We start from the raw sequence: 21311 nt of genomic DNA, 5'->3' as shown, positions 1-21311 counted from the left end.
TGTGTGTGTGTGTGTGGTGGGGAAGCAAGAAGAGGAGATTAGAACTAAAAGAGAGCCTGGAGGAGGAACAGGGCGTTCAGACCTGGCAGTCAGCATGGAGGTTCCTGGTATGCAGGTAAGAGCAAAGGTGGACGCGCTGCGGGTTTAAAGGCGCTTCGGCCTTTTTCAGCCAACTAAACCAGTTTATCAACAGCGGGGCGGCTGTTGTGCAACCACAGGCCATTTCCTATATGTTTAAAAAGGGATTATGTCGTTAGAAACTTCTTTCTAACCTCCAGGACGTGCAGAAGCGCCTCTTTATGTAACTCGTTGGTAGAAGTTGACTTTAAGTGTTTGTAGAGTTCATTTCCTCACAGGAACTCATAATGTGTGACTTGTAGTGTGAGTCTGAGTTTATAGTCACATTATGGTGTTTAGATGTCCCTTTAATTTACCCACAGTGTGACTTTATTACTCATTAAAGTGACCTGATGGTGTTTAAATCTCTTCCTAATGTGTTTAGAGTGACTTTTCAGGGGCTTTATATAGTTTATGTCTCCTATAATGTGACTGTAGTACTACAAGCTTAGTGTGAAGTCATCTTACGGTGTTTAAATCTCTTTAAATCTCTCTATAATGTGTTTATAGTGACTTTATGGTGTTTGTTTCCTTTATAGTTCTCCCAGCAGAGTTTAGATGTAAAATACGGTGATGTTATCTACTAAAGCAACGCTGTAAAGTCTAAAAATGACTTATAATGGGACTTTATCCCCTGTTAAAGTGACCCTGGTGTCCCACGGTGTTCATATGGTGACTTATGATGCAATTCAGGTTCTCTGTACTACATTTAAAGCCATTTTTATGGTGTTTAAATCCCTTAAGATGCTCCTGTATGTTGTGTTGTTGCTACATGACTTCTAATGTGAGGGTTCAGATTATATTTGTCTTTATGAGGTTTAAATCTCTTGAAATGGCTCCATAATGTTTCCGTAGTCACTTATGTTGAGATGTTGGTTCTCCACATTGAGTTTACAGTGACTGTATGGTGTTTTGGCTGATAAAATATCCCCATAATACTCCTGTATCTGCTTATTATGTGTATGTGGAGCCCTGTATTGACATTATATTGATCTTTTGGCACTTTAAGGCCTTTATTATTATATTGTTTTTTACTCCCACCGTGACTCCTGGTGTCTGAAAGCCTATTTTAAACGTATACATATATAAATGTAAGTATCTACTGTATATGTGTTATAGTCGGACTCCTTTCAGGAGGTGGTAGGTGTGTCTGCGATACTCCTTGTTATCTCTGTTGTGTTTGTGTTGCTCAGCAGTGACTTCCTATAGCGTCACTGCAGCATGTTTAGGGACAAAAAATCTGGTTCAACACTGAGTTTGTATGAAAAAGCTTAAAATCCTCCTCTGGGATCCCACCTGGCGTTGATTAGTGAAGGTGAATCAGTCGATATGACGCGTTCCTGCCTCTTATCAAGGTGTGTACGGCGGCTTGTGATCGTGCTAAACGAAGCCTCCTGTTTGGCTGGCTGGCTCTCAGGTGTGTCTACCTGTGGGACTGGCTGCCTCGCTCTGCTCTGCCTGCTCTGCTCGGTGGGGCGGGGCGGAAGTGGTGTCAGGCTGTTTTAAATCAACACACACCTGACACCCGGCAGCAGCTGCTGCAGCGCCGAGGCTGATAGAAATATGTGTCATACCTGCCAAGAAGACTGATGATGCATAATGGGATATGCTGCGTGTCGAGGATCTGTTGCAGCTCTGACAGTCACTTATTAATTTTTAAATCAGTTATATTGGCTTTTAATTATTCTGTCAGCTATAAATCAAGTATCCTGAAAGCCTGGTCTCAAATGTATACGCACCTTTTATTGCTTTAAAGCTGCTATAATCAATGTTTTTAAAGAACCCACAGCAGCTCTCCTCAGCTTTACAGGCCGTTTTAGCACCTTTCAGCTCGTTGTTTTGGTCTCATGGGCCCAAACTTCACTGTTTTCATCGTCATCTGTGTCGTTTTCAGTGAAAACGCTCTAAAAACCCTCTCAGAAGACTCAAAACGGAGCTGAAAGGTGAGCAAATACTGGACTTGCGTTCGTCAGATGACTCTAAATGTTTGCTAAAGGAGTACAGCTGTGCTCCTGAATACCTTTTATCATTTTTGAAGCTGCAGGTGAAGTAAAAATTGTCCAATAACCGATTAAAAACAACCATGTAGTGAAGTGTGAATGAGTCCTGCCTCCCTGAGTCCAGTACTGATTTGGGCTGCGGTCACCGTCTGTCTTTCCGGATTGTTTTGGGCTTAACGTCATGACTTCCTCACAGAAACAGACCGAGAGGGTCAGTGAGAGACGCCGCCGTCCCCGTGTGGACTCGGACCTGAGACGTGACCGCAGCACGTCGACTCTGAACCCTCGGTTTCACCCTCGTCCTTCTTATCAACGGGCGACACTGTGCCGTTGTGAAATCTCAACACAGCTGACGCTTTTGTGGGTCCTTGGCTCATCACACATGCCGAGAACTGGTGTTCACATCCTTTTTGAAAGAAACATTACATGATGCAGAAAAACAAGCCTGATGTAATTTCGAAACCACGCCGTCCTTCCACAAGTGGCCCTGCTGACTCTGTTATTTACAATGCTTTTACAGTCTCCCACGAATAATATGTTTATTGTTCCACCGTAACATTTGCCGCCTCGGGCATCAAATCTTTCAGGGCCGACCACAGCGAAGTTTAGCGGAGACGGCCCACCTGGTCTACAGCGCAGACCCCCTCTGCCCGTTCATAGACTCAGAGGAGCCGCTTTACACAGCGAGAGCCAAGTGTTGCAGTTGTTTTGAGACTCGTGTCGCAATTTTGGGATGCAAAAAAAAAAAAAAAAAAAAAACCCTTGAAGACTTTGTGAACCTCTGCAAACCAATTTCACAGGGAAGCCCTGTGTGCCATGACCACATCTGACAGAATTCAATTATCTATCAAAGCACGAGTCAGGTTTGGCTGTTTTCTGCTGCAGTGGTTCCCAAACTGAACCCGTCATGTTCCAAATGTGTTCAATGGAGCTGATTTTAAACATTTCAACCATTTATTCATCACTTTTACTAACTGTTTACACTTGTTACGTCGTTTTCACGTCCCTCAGGTGTCACAACAGACTCAATATTTGGATTTATATATATATATTTTTTTTCTTCTTCTTCATTAGATCTTAATGTCTCCTAGTAGCTGACTACTCTGTAGTTCTTCCATGCACTCCCTGGCAATAGCAGAAGTACCTGCTTGGGTACGAGTGGTCCTGGTTTGGGACTCACTGTTCTACTGTTTCACATTCACCTGTTTTATCTTTGCAACTGTTTTTCTATCTTTTGGTTTTAGGACTGTTAGTTGAACAAAACGAGACGATCTCACTCACTCACCACTTGATTCCTCAGCAGCTGTCACATGACTTCCTAGGAGCTTTTGCACAAACGTTATCATTATCCCCAGAGGATGAATGGTGGAGCTGTGACTTTGACAGCTACAACTAATGTCGCCATCGTCAGGTGTAAATTAGCTTCTCTAAAAAAACGTATCCAACACTTTGGTTTATGAAGAACACACCCATGTCTCTGAATTCTTTCCGGACTGATCCTTTACTTTACTGCCTTTGCCTTCGTGCCTGAGCTGCACTTTTAGTGACACTAAAAACATCATTTGGTGACTCAGTCTCATCTGCAGCCACTTGATTAGCCTTTTATTGTTTAAGTGACGATGTGGGAAAACCCTTCAGGATGACGCCACACAGGAAGACGCTTTAATTGATGCTTATCATCAGATTGTCACTTCTGGTTTTACTGACTTGGGACTCGGCGGAGAGTTTTAGTGACGTGTGATGGTTTGATGCCGTTTCCTCTCTAACAGAAAGCAGATTAGAGAAAAGCTCAGTGAAGACTTGGGGAGTTTTTCAGCCCCAATTCCAACACTCTTGGTCATTTAATACTCGGTACCTGCAGATACCAAGAACCTCCAGACTCATCCAGCACTATTTACGTTGGTGATCTGATGAAACAGCCCAGTCGTAGATGTACAGCAGCGTTATGAAGTGAATTAACACTAGTTAGATCACGTCTCAACTCAAAGTGAAGACCTTAGATGCTTCGTATCAGTGTTTTCCCCACATCTGACTCCTTTTTAGTGGATAAAAACTGGGACGAGGTGACTTCCTGCTTCCCTGCTACACTCAAACTCCTGCAGGGGATCAACTCTGCAGCTTGAGCCAAACTTTGGCCTTGCTGCCGTAAATCAGTCCGGCTCTCCAGCTCTCGTGCGAACAGGTACAGCACAGTCGACAGATGGATCAAACAACAGGGAGTGTCCTCCACTTCTGAGGCTCTTTGTCATTTAGTTTTTTTTTTCCAGGACTCCTGTTCTCACAGTCGGGCATCCCGTCATGACATAATCACAGGCTCCGCCAGACTCGAGCTTTAAAGAGACTTCACTTGTGTGTTTCTGGGTGTGAAATTATCAGCAGCCAGCTGCTTGGAGCTTTTGGCCGTCGAGGCTGAGTCACTTTTTCTGCGGCCTGAATCCTGTCGTCTCTCTTTTTTTTGGGGGGGGGAGTTTTGTTTGCGTTCACATTTTTCCAGAATCGGTGTTTTTTAAAACGTGACGTCACGTGGCCTCACAAACGGCCCCTTTGTTTGTGTTTTAGTGGCGTTTCAAAGAGAGCAGCTGTAGCTTCGTGTTTAACAAGCGGACCTGAACGTCACATTCAGGACGCAAGGGAGCACGTTTCTCAAAATGTCAAACTATTCCTTTAACTTTGGCTTCTTTTATTACAGCGAAAAAGTTTCAGTATATTAAATTATATTTAAAAAATCAACCTTTTCAACAGTTCGTATCAGGTTTTTCAGTTAAACTTTGCTGATTTCAAGCTGGTTTGTTGATGCAAATGAACAAAGTTGAACTTTCCCGTCTCCTTCGCTGGCAAACAGACGTTTGTCGTCTTCAGGGCTTCAGTTGGAAACACAGATTGTACGTCTGCTGTAAGAAAAGTGGGTTTGATAGTTAAACGCTGCTGTGAGTGAGACACCATCAGCTGGTGGGGATGGATGGTGCCGCAGTGCATGCTGGTTGTTGTAGGTTTTCTATCTTGTGAGCCAAAAGATGAACTCCAGTCTCTTTTTTTTTTTTTTTTTTTTTTCCTGTTTTCTCTCGTAGATAATAAATGTGAGCGTCTCTCTGCTGCACAGAGGTTTCATGAACAGACCCTCGCTTCTATAAACGGAACAGGAAATGATAAAGAGTGGAGAGATTTTCACATGATGCAGCTCAGCAAAGGTCATTTTTGAGAACGCTGTGTTTGTACTTCCTCCTCCAACAGCTGTGACCTTTGACCTCTAACACACACACACACACACACACACACACACAGAGCTTTTATTTTGTTTGGATATTTGGACACCACTTGTTGGTGAAAACGTGGATCCCTCTCCCTCTTTCACTCGCTCCAGTTTCCGCAGCGTTGTCCAAGTTTTTCCGGGCACTTGGATGTTTGCGTGGACCAGACCGACGTCACTGACCTCCAGAAGTCGACTCTTTCTATCTGTGCAGCTTTGACCTGAATCTGACTCTTATCAGCCGGGTTTCACTTATCGCCAGTTAACCTCCAGCTGTAAAACTCAGGTGTGAGTGAGTGTCGGCCGCTAACACTGCTCCTCTGTGTCGTTTATATTTGAATCTCCACTTAAACTCAGATACAGATTATTGACTTCAGGTTTTGTTTGGAGCTGAAAATGTATAGAATAGAAAAACTTTTTTATTGGACAGAAAACTGGACCATTTCTATGATTTAAGCTGCCGAACAAGTAACTTGATTGTTTTATATTTGGAATAAATGGAGTTATTTTCCTTATATTGTATTGTTTTCATACTATTACAGGTTTCAAATCTGGAAACTCGGTAAAAGTAATGGTACAAAGAGTGGACGGCTCAATGAGGCTGCACACTAATGTTCCACTTTTCTTCCAAAAGTGACTATTTTCCGGTTAAGACTTGTAGGAACGCTGATATTACTCAGGTTTTAGGAGAAGTCTTTGGCATATCAGGTCTCAGTTGTGGTTTGTTGACAGACACACGGTCTCCTTCCTGTTTTACCGTCGGCTCTGTGCGCCGGAAACTAACCAACTGGCTGCAGGTAGAGATGCTGCCCCTCCAAAATAAAAGCCCCACGCTTGTGGTCAGAAGGAGAAACGCACCTGCTGTTAAACATTCAGAAAGACCAGGAGATCGTAGCTGTGGGACACATGTCACAGGAGTGTTTTAATATTAACCACAGCTTAGTAGGAATATTGTGCATGTAAATGTAGTCACTGGTGCTTTGAGCTAAATGCTAATTTCAGCATGCTAACATTAGCTAATTACCACTTTAAAAAAGTATCAAGGGGCTTTAAATATCTCAGCACCACATCTCATGGCAATCTGTGCAGTAATTGTAAAGATGTTTCACTCTTTGGAACGGATTAATTTGATATGATGACTTTGAAATTAAAGTGGGGCTAAAATGTTATAAGACATAATTCCTCTGTGTGACTTAAGATGATTGTCTTGGTTCCTTTTGTGCAGCTTATTTTAGTTTTTAATCTTGTTTTGTTTGTACTGTAGTTGTTAGATTAAAGGCATGTGTCACATCAGTAGCTCTGATATCAGCTGCTACAACTAAAATACATAAACCACTTTTTTTAGTCAGTTTAATGTCGTTAAAGGGACTTTTTTTTTTTCGTTTGATTTGGTTTCGAAGGACAAAGGTTCACTTGCTATAAAAAAATCCCCATTAATTCCTAACTGGTAACATTTATTTATTGGTTACTTATGATGTTAGTTCAGCTTGTCAAAGTTAAGTTTAGCCATTTTTCTCTCTTTTGTAGCTTTAAAAGTGGATCAACTTTAGGTTTTTTAAGGTCTTTTCTCTGGGAAACTGAATCAAAACAGTTTCTAGTGAACCAATCGATAAGATAATCAACAGATTTATCGGTAGCTGCAGCACTGCTCATATGTTATGGAACAATACATACATGGGAGATTTATGCTGAAGTATTTATCCAAATGAGCGACGTTGTGGCTGTGGTTAAACATTAACGTGAGAAACCTTTTTAATTCTGGAAACAGGTTTGTTTGCATTCGTGTAAATCTCCTTGAATGCCCGCAACTGATAAGGTGAAATTAAAATTCCCAGACGGCGTGTCTGACAGTCGTTTTTAAAGATTATTTGACCTGCAGTGAAACATTAACTGTTTTCTCTGGGTGAAACATGGTAGTTGTACAGTTTCAGTGAGATCCAGAAAGCATCGGCGGCAGCAGAGCAGCACATATGGTCTGTAATGATTGAGCCGTTGTTGAATATTTAACTCCCTTCTCTCCCCGAACTGTTGTTTTTTCACCACGCTGAGGCAGAAAGGTCAAAGTGTAACCTCTCAGGTTTATATAATCCCTCCTCCCTCTCTTATGTTTGCTTCTTTTTGTGTTTGCACTCTAAACCCAAAACCTCTTTAAACCAATGAAGGAATTCTGCCTGAACAAGACGGACGACAGGTTGATTGTGTGTGACATGAACGCACAGTTTTGGGCCATTAGATGTATTATTTATACTTTTTATACTATATGACTTTGGATATTTGTTTATTTGTTTGTGCATATTCACCCATTCACACACTGAAGCTGCTTCAGGAGCAAGTTGGGGTTCAGTTGGTCAAATTTATAGAAAATAGTTACTGATTTTAACACTTGTTTTTAGACTTTAGCTTTTTTTCTTAAAAAAAACAACACATTTCTAATATTTTTGTGGGAAAATGAGCTTAAATTTCCTCCTAATAAGGCAAATATAATTATCATCTGGGTTGGTGGTTAGAAAATAACAGGGAAGGATCTAATTTTAGAGCGGACAACCCAAAGATGTGTAATAAGTGCCTTTCAGATAAGATACGGGAGGAGGAGACGGTCCACAGTCTGTCTCTCGGGGGAAGCCTCCCTGCTGGTTATCAGCTCATTACATCATAATTGATAAGTAAACAGCCTGATGCTGCACTTCCTCATTGGCTGGAGGTCAGTGAGAACACAAATGACGATAGTATATTGCCAATAATATTCAAATGCTCATCCAGTTAGTAAGTAAGGATAATAAAAAAAAAAAAAACATTCAGTGCTGATTTACGTCAATATTTTTCATAATTTTTTTTTATTTAATGTTTTTTTTCTCTCAGTTGTTTCATTTTTTAACATTTTTTTCTTTCATTATTTAATTAATATATTTTAAAAAATAATTTTCATGATATAGAACTGAAGAGAGAAATATCACACGCCTCTTATATAAATATATATATTATATAAAGTTATGTTTGTTTCCTTCCTCAGTTTTTAATGTTGCTGTTAAAGCCACTTGGTCGGGTGTGAACATGTCCGTTTAAATTTCATTTTTCAATCAATCAGTTTATCGTTTAAGCTCCAAATCGCTGTAAAAACATTCCCACAGCCTAATGTGACGTCTTCACTACAACTTAAACAACTGGTCAGTGAATCAGTCATTACTGTAGGTCATTTTTAAAGGTTCCAGCTTTTATGTTTTTATAAGAGCAAACTGAAGACTTTTAGGTTGTAAGTTTCACCTTTTATGATCTGGAATGTTATTATAGGATCTGTTTTGTTTTCTGACATTGTTTATAGACTAAAATATTTAGTCAGAGAATCAAGAAAATAGTCGTTAGCTGTTTGACCAACAGTCCAAAAACATGAGAATCACATGAGAATCACACAAAACAGCAGGTCGTCACATCTCAGCGGCTCGAACCAGAGTTCATTTCTGCTCGTCAAATAAATCTATAAACAGAAAACAGAGCGTCCAATAGTGGCAGAAGACCTCTGCTCTGGTGCAGGATGGGCGAACTCTGCTGGGAATCGGCCGTTACTCACCTACACCTGCTTACAGGAACCATAAAGTAGTGATGTGCTGTGATTAACAGTTGTAAAGACACACACACACACACACACACACCTGTGAGAAGCCACAGCAGGTAAAAACACCAGTGAGCTTTTGAAGTGTCTTGTGGAGATGGGAAGTGACGGACGGTGTGTTCATGCTAATGTGGAGGACGGTAGTTTGCAGGTATTCAAAGGAATTCAAATTCAAGCCTAAACAATAAACTACCACTGCTAAATGTCCATGACAAGTCTGAAACAAGCGTCTGCTCGTTTAACGCACACAGTCTGGAGTTTTTAATGGTTTTTCCTGCTTGTTTGATGGTTATAAAGTGTAGCGTGGTTACACAGTGTGTCTTACACATTAACCAATAGGCTGCCAGGACGCTCTGACACATTAGAAATAGTAAAAAAGGTGCTTCTGTGCGACCTAAAAATGATGCTCTTTGTCTTTAAAAGGCCCTGAAAACATGCTGTGTGATGCTAAAAGCACGTTAAGTAGCTTTGAGACTTAACTTTCTCATGTTGGATGTGTTATTTGTGTGTGTGTGTGTGTGTGTGTGTGTGTGTGTGTGTGTGTGTGTGTGTGTGTGTGTGTGTGTGTGCAGTGATACCAGCATGTCGTGAGAAAGCTTTTATATTATTCTATTGTGAGTTATTTGATGTCTCTGTTCTCCTCTTTGTGTTTCCTCTCATGTCTTGTTTTCTCTTCGTCTCTCTGTGCCGAGCTAAAAGTATCATTAGACAGTAACCACTGTATTTGCTGACAGGGTGTGGCAACGTTGTGGGCAGTGTGTGTGTGTGTGTGTGTGTGTGTGACTGTTCCTTTTTTTAGTTCGAGTTAGAGGAAACTCGACCAGCATCATAGGAATATCATACGCTTCTGTGGGTGTGTTTTTATTGAATGTTTTTCCAAACTTTTATTGGATTTTATGAAGAAAATGTGAGTGTGTGTCATAGAGTGTGTGTGTGTGTGTGTGTGTGTGTGTTGAGGCCATGATGGCAGCACTTGAAACTACTCACAGCTGCTCTCCTGCAGCTATAAACTAGACATCCATATTAACATTTGGGGTAAATTTGGGATAATTCGGCCAATTCTTGTCTCATTTAACCAGTTTATTGGTTAAAAAGACAGAAAAGTTTGAAAAATGTTCATTATAATTGTCTGAAAACAACATTTTATGTCCCAGCATGCAAATATATTCACTTTACATCCTCACAGTTTAAATGCTCACATCTCCTGAATGTTTCTCATTTCCCATAAAGGAATAGTTCAACCAGAAATCGCTTGATAATTAACCAACTAGTTAACTAATAGTTTCAGTTGTGCTACGAGTAGAATTACAAACATGAGTCTACAGTCGTTAAAATGAGGAATCTCTGGTGCCACTATGAGAACTAAAATGTTCTCTGGTGCACAAGAAACTGCCACATATGCTGTTCATGTCCCCAGAGGATGAACCCTCTTCCTTTAAATGACCATCTGATCTGAAAATGACTCATTTAACCCCCCGTGTAGTTGCTTTTGAGGCCAAATAATTTTTTTGAAGCTTTATGCCTGAACGTCTTTGTCGGCTTAACGGTGAGATATTATCGACTGACAGGAGAAATGTTCTCTTCACGGCGACGTCTGTTCCTGTGAAGTTTGAGTTTTAAAAACCGCAGCAGTAACAACGAGTGTCGAGTTTAGGAAACGAGTGGGAAGCCCTCAGAGATAAGTGTGTGTGTGTGTGTGTGTGTGTGGTCAGGCAGCTGTGTGTGTTCAGTTCCTGTTATCTTTAACTGTCATGCTTGCTTCCTTCTGTGTTTTTATGGGTTTTTGTGAGTGTGTGTGTGTGTGTGTGTGTGTGAGTGTGTGTGTGTGTGTGTGTGTGTGCTCTCTGTGGTGACAACATGGCCGCCGTGTTGCACAGTGTTGTGTGTGTGTGAGGAAATAAGAGTCAAAGTTGCTGGGAATGTGATGGAAACTCTCTCTGCTGCTTTAAAGCGTTTGTTGTTCTCAGGTTTTACTCTAATTTCTGTTTTTGTTTCTGTTATTTTGTTTTCTTTAAATCTATTTTTCATTTATTAACTACTTAATGTTTTATTCATTAAATTCATACAAAACAAAACAGCAGTTTTATCTACAACTTCTTTAATAATGTAATTGTGTGAATATTAACTACTGTTAATTTGTTGTCTCCTCCCTCCTTCCTCTCCTTCTCTCCTTCCTCTCCTCTCCTTGTCTCCTCCCTCCTTCTTCTCCTTCTCTCCTTGTCTCCTTCCTCCCTCCTTGTCTCCTCTGCTTGTCTCCTTCCTCTCAGAGTTCTCAGATTGATCCGGAGGAGTTGTTCACTAAATTGGATCGAATTGGAAAAGGATCTTTTGGAGAGGTGTGTGTGATTCTTCACATTTAATTTTATTCTTAAACCCAATAGATTGATTGATTGATAGATAGATAGATTCTATATTTACTGAACTGCCTTTGTCTTTTCTTCTACCTTCCTCTTCCCTCCTCCTCCTCCTCCTCCTCCTGCAGGTGTTTAAAGGGATCGATAATCGCTCTCAGAGCGTCGTCGCCATTAAGACCATCGACCTGGAGGAGGCCGAGGACGAGATCGAGGACATCCAGCAGGAGATCACAGTCCTCAGTCAGTGCGACAGTCCGTACATCACCAAGTACTACGGCTCCTATCTGAAGGTAGGACGGACTTTGTGTTTCCATTACGGCTCAGAAGATAAAGAGGACGTTGTTTTGTTTCTGTTCGGAAAAATGGAGCTAAAAGGAATCAGTTTTTGATGACGGAGGAAAGTTTAAAAGGCTGAAAACAATCACTGTAGACGTGTTAGTGTCGGTCAGGGAGGGTGGAGTGAAGAGGCTGATAAGAAACACAGTCTCAAAGTAACAACACGTCATCTGAAGAATCAACATTACAGTTATACAGTTTGACCTTTTAACCAGGTGAGTCTGGAGCAGCATCACGCTGTCAAAACACAGCAAACTAAACAGACAGGAGGAAACTGATCAAGCTGAGCAATCTGTCTGCCAGTGGATCCAGGCTGCAGCACCGACAGCATGAAAGCAAAACTGGATTAATCCTTTATTTAATACTTCATCAGCTTAATTTTCTGTCAGAAAACTAACTCTCTCTCTCTCTCTCTCAGGGCAGTAAACTATGGATCATCATGGAGTATCTTGGTGGAGGTTCAGCACTCGACTTGGTGAGTGTTAACCCTTTCATGCACAGAGGTCACTACAGTGTGCAGCTATTCAAAAGCTGTTTTCTTGTATATGCATGAGTTTTGATGGCGTAGCTGCATCATCACACACACTGACTGATACCCAGAGTGAAGCCAAGATGGCCGACAGACAGCCAGAAACACAAAGTTGCTCATTTTTTTCTGTTCAAACCTTCTAGAAAAAGAAACCTTTGCAGGTAAGAAACATATGATGACATCAAGTAACATCTAAGGAGTCATGCAATTGCTAAATTTTCCAAGTATTGATTTTATATTGAGAGGAAATTATGATTAATCACATCATGCATCACTGGCTATATTTGAGCTACTGAACTGGAATTTGGGTTGAAAAAAAAAAAAAGTTCAAATCTTGTTTTTCAGCCTAAAGATGAATAAAAACACTTAGTGAAAAAATCCTGACTGTCATGCATGAAAGGGTTAAAGTAGCTGTTAGGTTTTTTTCCACAAGATGCAACTTTTTGAAACTTAAATGGCTGCAGTAGCTCCACCCTTTTTGAAAATGCATTCATAACAATAAGAAGAAGAAGAAGAAGAAGAAAATTGGAAATTGTCATAAATAAATTGTAAAGAGTGTTTTTTGTGGTAAATATACTGCAGTACTTCTGATTCAGTGTCGAGGCTTGTCTTGATTGAAGCTGAGCAGGGTGTGTTTCAGTTCCTATCTACAGCCTCTATATATATATATATGTGTGTGTGTGTGTGTGTGTGTGTGTGTGTGTGTGTGTGTGCAGCTGCGGGCGGGTCCGTTTGATGAGTCTCAGATCGCCACCATGCTGAAGGAGATCCTGAAGGGGCTCGACTACCTGCACTCTGAGAAGAAGATCCACAGAGACATCAAAGGTATTTTGCACTTTAATAAAGAAATACATTTAAAAAATCGGACACAATAGCTGCAGCAGAGGCCGACTTTTAGTATCTAATATGGGTCCACCTCGAAAAAGACACTACACTTCCCATAATGCCCCTCAAAAGCATCTGCCAAAATTGGTGGTCCAAAGGTAGAACTAGCTCACCTACTGCTAGAAAAGTGATCCAGGTGTTTAAATTCTCACTTTTAAAGCCGCTGTATGAAGGATTTCTGTCCATGGTGGTGGAACAGAAACATAAAACAGCAGATTTGATCCCAGACACAAACCATAAATGTGCTCAAAGTAACAAAGGATTCACCAGTTTTCTCCAAGAATGTATCTGTGTAATAACAACAAGCACTTAGGTAATGAGAATAACTGGAGAGAAGTTTTTATTATATGAAATTTCCTCACTAAGGAGCTTTAAAGTCGTTAATTTTACCTGTTTTATTTGCAGCTGTTAGCCGTTAGCATGAAGCTACACACAATATGTATTTAAAAACAGGCCAAAATGGGAACGGTGATTCATCAGTGCTTGTAATCCTCCGTAGCCGCTAACGTCCTGCTGTCGGAGCACGGCCAGGTGAAGCTGGCGGACTTCGGGGTGGCGGGTCAGCTGACGGACACGCAGATCAAGAGGGAAACCTTCGTGGGGACGCCGTTCTGGATGGCTCCCGAGGTCATCCAGCAGTCCGCCTACGACTCCAAGGTAACACGCCCCCTTTATATCACTGCCAGACCTTCATCGTCCAGATTAAAGGTACTTCACGCTCAAACCTGCAACTGCATAGGTTTGAATTGTGTTGGCAGTCTCGCAGTTAGCGCTCATAAACCCCTCCCCCAAACACTGACTGTCCAATCATAGCTTAGCAGCCGTGGCCAGGCTCCACAGGCTCAGGACTTTTAGAGCTTTAGGGTCTTACCTTTACAAGGGTGTGTTCAAGGTACCATTTCCGACCGGGAACTCAGAAAACTCTCAGATCACCATTGGAATGCACCATTAGCATAAAGTTAGCTAACTCCATTATCGGCTAACGCTCCGTGTGTTTTGGGCTCCACGTGGGGAAGCTGCTGGCCGTTTGTTTTCGGGCCGTGCCTGTTAACAGCTCGCCTGGTTTTAAATAGACGGTCTGTGTCTGTGTGGTTTCCTCCGTCGCCTTTCACACCGTGAGCCATGTTTGCTTATCGCCGTAGCAACCCCGGCCACGTGGATTCGTTGTTGTGTCTGGCCTTGAGGTCGTTTGCATGATTTCCACAGTGTCCTTGGTTTTATTTGCATGGAATAGAAACACCCGCACGCTGTCCTGTTGAACTAGAATGAGAAAAGTCTGGTGATTGTTACCTGTTATTCCATGTTTTACTCCTTTTGTTTTACTTCGAATGCTTTAAAGAGGCTTATCTCGTCTTTTTCTGTTGTTACTTATTATATTACCTTTCTTTTACATTGGTAGCTGCACCTGCTGCTGTCAAACACACACAACATGAACACGGTTGGCTGTGACACCCAATAACAAAGTAAACAAATGTCTCATATGACATCACATAGCGAGGTGTCCTGACCTGCTGTCTGTTTGTTGTGTCAATACATGTCTGAGATAGGTGTGTGTGTTTTGGAAATAAGTCAAGTTCATTAGGGTGTGTATAATGTCGCTTAATGTGGTTTGATTCGTGTGTGTGTGTCTTTACTTTTAAGTGGTATGTGTGTATAACATGTGTTAACATGTGAAAATGTTGCCTTCATGCGTAAACGCCCAAAAGACTTTCCACAGAAACTGCCACATAATTTCTTAGTCATGTTTTGTGAGGTAGATGCTTGAACAGAGCACAGATAACAGACAAAATTCTCCAGAAACAGGATAACAACATCAAATATTTGAAAGGAAGTCTATTTTTTTACCAGGCTTATCTGTTTTAGTGATTTTAGAGTAATTTTCACTTTTCATTGGTGCAAAAATTAACCAGACATGTAAGTGATGTATACGTCTAATACATTAGAGCAAAGGAATTAAACTTGTGCTTTTATTTTGTAGTAGTTTAATACAATAATGACACAGAGTTCCTATAAAGGGAAGAAAGACAAAGTCTGACTTGTTGAAATACCAAAGACAGTTTGCAGACACGACCAACAGTTACGTAAACAACAGACGTAACATGAGCAGTCAGAACAGGCTTTCAAAAAAAGGCAGCCATTGTGCTGAAGTGTGTGTGCTGAAGTGTGTGTGTGTGTGTGTGTGTGCTGAAGTGTGTGTGTGTGTGTGTGCTGAAGTGTGTGTGTGTGTGTGTGTGTGCTGTTTTGATGCCTGACCTCACAGGAATTTGTAGCTAAAGTCACAAATCATCATGTATTTTATTTGCACTATTCAGATGGGGACCATGTGGACTCAACCAGACAGTGTTTTGGCTTTAAAGCTGCTATAATCAATATTTTTATTCTAATGAATGGCTGCATGTAGTGATCGTCACTACGGTTTATTAGTTTTGAGCGACGTTTATCTCATTGTTTTGGTTTTTCAGCTGCGACTTTATTGTTTTGGTTCATTCTCCAGGCTCTCATCGGTGCAGTTTGAGAAGCAGAGTGAGAAGAAAATCTCTAAAACTCCAGCTGAACGCAGACAGACAAAGTTAACAAAGTTGGTGGAGACCAAAAATGGAGCAAAAACAGAGTGCAAACATTGGGCCGGTGTTTGTCAGGTGACCAGAAACATGATGCCGTTGCTCCGAATCACCTGGATGTGCAAATAACCAACTGCTGAAACATAAAAGGAAATAATGTGTTTGTGTTGCGACGCTGGTTTGTTTCCGCCACCTCCAACTGTCACATGTTGAATTCTTGCCAAAAACAGAAAGTATTAGATTTTCAAAGGATACGTGCAAGCCATCATGAAGGGGTGTGTGTGTCTGTGTGTGTGTGTGTCTGTGTGTGTGTGTGTGTGTGTGCGTGTGTGCGTGTGTGTGTGCGTGTGTGTGTGTGTAGGGGGGTGGTGGGGGGTGGTGGGGTGGGGGGGGGGTGGGGGTCTCCTGCTACAGGCTGCCATATGTTCAGTGTGTGCAGTAATGGAGCCGGCAGAGTTAACAGTCAAACGGTGACCGAGCATCCTGTTGGTTGTAATGTGACCCTGAGCAGCTCTGCTACTACTGTACTGTGTGTGTGTGTGTGTGTGTGTGTGTGTGTGTGTGTGTGTGTGTGTTACCTGGGCTGCCACATGGTCATTGGAGCAAACTGAAATGATGTGACATTCAACCTGTGTGTAACTTCTGAGTGTGTGTGTGTGTGTTTTGACATATGGTTAGTGGGTGTCACAGCCCACAACTCTCATACAAACCACCTGACTGTGTGTGTGTGTGTGTGTGTGTGTGTGTGTGTGTGTGTTTGCACTAAACAATTTAACAAAGTTGTCGCTTAAACAATTAGTGTATTTAAAAAAAAGTTACTTAACCAGTGAAGCTGTGAAACATCTTCTGACTCCAGCTGCTCACATTTTTCTGTTTTTATTATTATCAGTTTTTTATCACTGTGAACTGAACATTTTGGCCTTTTGTCCAAATAAAATGAGCAGTTTGACAACATGTAGCTGTATTATTTAACATTTTGTAGACAAAACAAGGAATGGCTTCATCACAAAAAGTCACAGACGCATGAAGAGATAATGAAAACAACCACTTTCTATCTCTGGGTTTAAAACGAGCTTCTCTCTTTCTGTTTTTAGATGTTTACGTCGGCGTCACAGACCTCTAAAGCACTGCTGTTGGTTAAAAACTATTTCTATGTAATGGTTTCATCCATCCGGACCCATAATACATGTTTGTCTTGAAGCTGAGCTGCAGTGACTCTCTGGTTTTATCACTGTCGGCCTGTTAAAATACATTCAGCCGTACAGAAGGTGTTGTTCTGACTGCTCGTCTCTCTGACAGGCTGATATCTGGTCGCTGGGCATCACGGCCATCGAGCTCGCCAAGGGCGAACCTCCAAACTCGGACATGCATCCGATGCGAGTGCTGTTCTACATCCCCAAGTCTTCTCCGCCGACGCTGACGGGAGATTTCTCCAAGAGCTTCAAAGACTTCACGGAGGCCTGCCTCAACAAGGACCCCGCCTTCGTAAGACACAAAACTCTGACGCAAAGTACATTTAAGTGCAAGTTTAAAGGAGCTTGTGTTGACTGGAGTGTTTCCATTTCATACAACTTCTCTGATATTTCAGAGAGAGATGTTGTACTTCTTCTCCACTTCATTCATCTGACAGTTAATGGACATAAAGAACACAATTTAAAGGACCGTTTTAGTGCCAAAGAGGTCAAATCATCCAGTATTTTAACATTATATTACATTTCTGCATCAGTAGAAACATCATTTTACTGCAGCAAGTACAAAGACCTTTTATTTTTGATTCTGGTTTTGGTACGTTGGGTCTCCCACCGCTGGTTTTATAACGGAAACAATTTATTTTAGTCATCAGACAGCAACTTAAGTATTTGTTCGTGAACTATAGGGTCCTTTTTAGTGGTGACAATGATGTAAAAGTAATAAAAATAACAATCTAGTATACAGGGAGTGGTAGGAATGGGGTTTTGATGCACAAATATAAGAAAATACTTGACTTTGCACTGATAATTTTCGTGTTTAGTACTTTATAAGCTCAGTTTTTATACAGTTAGAAGGTCAGGGATGTTTTCATGTCATCTTAAGCCACTTTCCTCTGACTGTGTGTGATTGTAGTTGCATTTTGCTGCCCCCTGGTGGGCTAACAGCCCCCCTGCGCCCTCCCTCTTATATAAACCACAGAAGAAACGAATATTAAACACTTTTAATCATCATCTCTAAACGCTCCCCCTCCGTTCTCTCCTCTGGCAGCGTCCCACAGCCAAGGAGCTCCTCAAACACAAGTTCATCGTCAAACACTGTAAGAAGACGTCCTACCTCAGCGAGCTGATCGACAGGTTCAGGAGGTGGAAGGAGGAGGAGCACAGCGGCAGCAGCTCCGAGGACTCGGACGGGTAACCTCATGACTATAAACAGGAAGCTCCAGTCATTTGTATATATATATATATATATGTTCACGGTGTGTGTGTGTGTGTGTGTGTGTGTGTGCAGTGACTCCAGTAATAAGGAGAACAGCGAGTCTCCTGAGTGGTCCTTCACCACCGTCCGCAAGAAGAAGACGGAGGGAAGGAAAGTCCTCAATGGAACGGTCAGTCCCATCTGAGAGAGAAACATCCACTTTTATTTATGATTGGTCAATTTTGAAGTCAGTATTTTGTGTCAGATTGTTGATTTCTTTAGTAGAAAGTACTAAGCAGGATATTTTCCCCACAGCAGTCAGACTGCTGAATCAGAACGAGAGAACACGGAGCTTTCTTTATACTAACTCTCTCGTAGCCTCATCGTTTTAGCTTATTCACTGCTGTTCTTATTTATTTTTAGTCAGGAATGAAAATACCAGAACACACGTAAAGAACACCAAGTATATAATATATATCTGCTGTTCTTGTGTTTTCATAAGTTGACATTAAAGGCTTCCTGGTTCTGATGTTATATTATCACACAGTTATAAATTATCCTGATCAATCACGTGGGATAAAGTACAGTGAGCTGGTCATTATCGGAGGGTGATGCAGGACATTTTGCAATAATTATCTCTCAAGATTTATTTCTTTGTCATTTTTATGCCCCACATAAAAAACAAAATAGTGTTAATGTTAATGTTAATGTTAATGTTAATACTCCACTACTAGTAACAGTCCTGCACCACCACTGGGTTTAAAACCACCTTCTTATTTTGTCAACTTGAGAAAAAGCATAAAATGGCTCTTTTCTTCTTCTTGTTCTTCTTGTTCTTGTTCTTGTTCTTCTTCTCCTCCTCCTTCTTCTTCTTCTTCTCCTTCTCCTTCTCCTCCTCCTTCTTCTCCTCCTCCTCCTTCTTCTTCTTCTTCTCCTCCTCCTCCTTCTTCTTCTTCTTCTCCTCCTTCTTCTTCTCCTTCTTCTCCTCCTCCTTCTTCTCCTTCTTCTCCTCCTTCTTCTTCTTCTTCTTCTTCTCCTCCTCCTCCTCCTCCTCCTCCACACAGGGTCAGGATCAGCTGACTAAATCTGCCAGTCTGACCACAGTCATCTCTCCTGTCTTCACTGAGGTGAGCTGAAAGTGCAGAAAACAAAATACTTCTCTATTAATTTAACTATTTAATATAAATTTAATTCATCAGACGTGAACTCACTTAATTTTAATTCATGTTTTTGGCCTATTTAAGATTTAAAATAACGTGCAGATCAGCTCATAATGTGTCATTTGTGTGAAATCATAGAAGAAGAAACACACTGAGACAAAACGTTAATCGTCGTCTTCTTCTTCTTCTGTAGTTGAAGCAGCAGCACAAGGAGCACTCTGAGCAGCGATTGGCCATCGAGGAGCTGGAGCGCAACATCCGATTGGCTGAAGAGGTCTGTCCAGGCATCACGGACAGGATGGTCACACACATCATAGCCAGGTACCAGAAGTACGTCTGTACGCCCGTTTTTTCTAAATCTGCCTCCTCTTTCGTTTCCAAAATCAATATCCTGCTGTTTTGGTTTGGTTTTATGTCGTAAAGGACAGTTCCGGTGTTTTTTAATATTCAGTTTCTCACATATTTTGGGTTTGAAATGACTGGTAGCTAGAAAAAAGTGTTGGAATTGGGCCCGTTAATCCTTTTGGTTTAACCACAAACAGCCATTATATCTCCCCTCTGCACACACACCAGACTCCATTCACAAAAACACTAATTTTACCCCACAGAATAGAGAAGTCGCTGCTCCACTGCTGCCTTTGATCGTTAAGTTTGTTTGTGTCATTATGTGACTTTACACTTAATCCATCCTTCATGGCTGCAGACTGAGGCGATCTACTGGACCAACTCCTACATTTTTTGTATTTTTTCTCTACCTATCAGTCATTTCCAAACCAAAATATGTAAAAAATAGGACCACAGTTATCCTTTAAACTTCTTTTATCTTTCTGTAATTCAGAATAAGATGTCCGAGTCTTCCTCCATCAGATCGTTTTTGTTCCTCTCATTCCTGCTTCTTCTCAGATTTACGACCAACTGAAGGACGGAGGGATGGAAACAGGAAGTACGTTATTTGAAGAGAGACTGTGTCCGTGCGGTGACACTGCTGGATGATGGGAAACGGAGGAGATTTGCTGTGCGATGTCTCCTCGCTGTACACACACACACACACACCTGCATCACACACACATCACACACACTACTAATGTAATATATACACACTATATATTTTATATATATATATAAAAATATATTCACTGCTTCTGGTTGAAGACCTTTTTCTCCCCATATTGGATTTGATCACCTGGTCTGAAGTTGTGAAAATAAAATCCAAATTTTTTGGTTTTCCCTTTTCAGGGTCATGAACGTCTCCTTTTTTTTTTAAATTAAACCTAATCTTTTTTTTTTTAAATAAGCAGACTTAATCTCAAACGTAAGTCTACTTTGGTTATGTTTTGAACTTCCTGAATTACCATCATGTGCCTTAATTATTTATGCTATCAGTCCTTTTGTAAAAGGAGACTTTAATAACGGAATAAGAGAAACGTCTAGAAGAGGGATCTCGTCCATCAGCGGTGGTCTATGTTTTGTGTCATGACTTTGTAGATGTCTATATGTTTGTTCAGTAGCACTTGAGACAGATTATATGCCAATATTACATGTTTTTTTTTTTGTTGTTTTCAGTAATGCCTTAAATTGCAGCTCCCTGATCCTGGAGTTCAGTGGAGGTCAGGTCTACCTGAGCTCTGATTTAAGACGCAAACGCTTCTGTTGAATTAAACACACCTAAAGAATCTAGGCCCAGTGGAAACCCTGTTAAAATCAGCTGTTGTTGGCATCTCGCTAAATTTATCCTGAAGTTCATTAAAGTATCGCTAAAGTTACGATAAAGTTACAGAGAAATCTTGACTGTCGGCTCATTCTGGGATTCATTTTCTGAGCTGTGTGTGTGTGTGTGTAGTTCAAAAAGGACGTAGTGTTTTAATATCCGTATCTTTTCGAGAGCATGAAGGGAGCTGCAATCAACGGTATTACTGGCACTTTGTACCAAAGACACTATAAAACTTGGTCATTGTATAGTTTTTTGTTTTTTTTTTATATCTACCATAAGGGATACGACGATGCTTGCTGAGGGGGGAAATGTAAAATGAAAGATGTAAGATTTTACAGAAATGTACTCTTTTTTTTTGTTTTTGTTTTTGTAGCGGGACTTAGAGTTTTATGAATAAATATTTAAGTTTGATTGAAAAA

General features: G+C 41.0%; 1 protein-coding gene across 3 annotated transcripts; it reads left to right on the top strand.

The window, feature by feature from the left end:
- The first annotated feature begins 39 nt into the window (after positions 1-39).
- On the top strand, positions 40-21311 carry stk26 (serine/threonine protein kinase 26). Of its 3 annotated transcripts, none has more exons than XM_070854635.1 (12): positions 40-115; positions 11239-11307; positions 11454-11615; positions 12080-12136; positions 12907-13015; positions 13575-13732; positions 16936-17121; positions 17875-18017; positions 18115-18211; positions 19086-19148; positions 19375-19511; positions 20085-21311. In XM_070854635.1, exons 1-12 carry the CDS (start codon positions 95-97, stop codon positions 20098-20100), a joined length of 1218 nt encoding a protein of 405 aa, XP_070710736.1. In that variant the 5' UTR covers positions 40-94; the 3' UTR covers positions 20101-21311. The 3 variants fall into 3 exon arrangements, with proteins under 3 accessions (XP_070710736.1, XP_070710735.1, XP_070710734.1); XM_070854634.1 differs by having other exon boundaries at positions 66-127; positions 19375-19502; XM_070854633.1 differs by having other exon boundaries at positions 66-127.

Source organism: Pempheris klunzingeri, chromosome 23 (assembly GCF_042242105.1).
Source record: "Pempheris klunzingeri isolate RE-2024b chromosome 23, fPemKlu1.hap1, whole genome shotgun sequence".
Lineage (NCBI taxonomy): Eukaryota > Metazoa > Chordata > Actinopteri > Acropomatiformes > Pempheridae > Pempheris > Pempheris klunzingeri.
The sequence above is the reverse complement of the archived record's forward strand: the minus strand, read 5'-3'. Positions and strand labels throughout refer to the sequence as shown.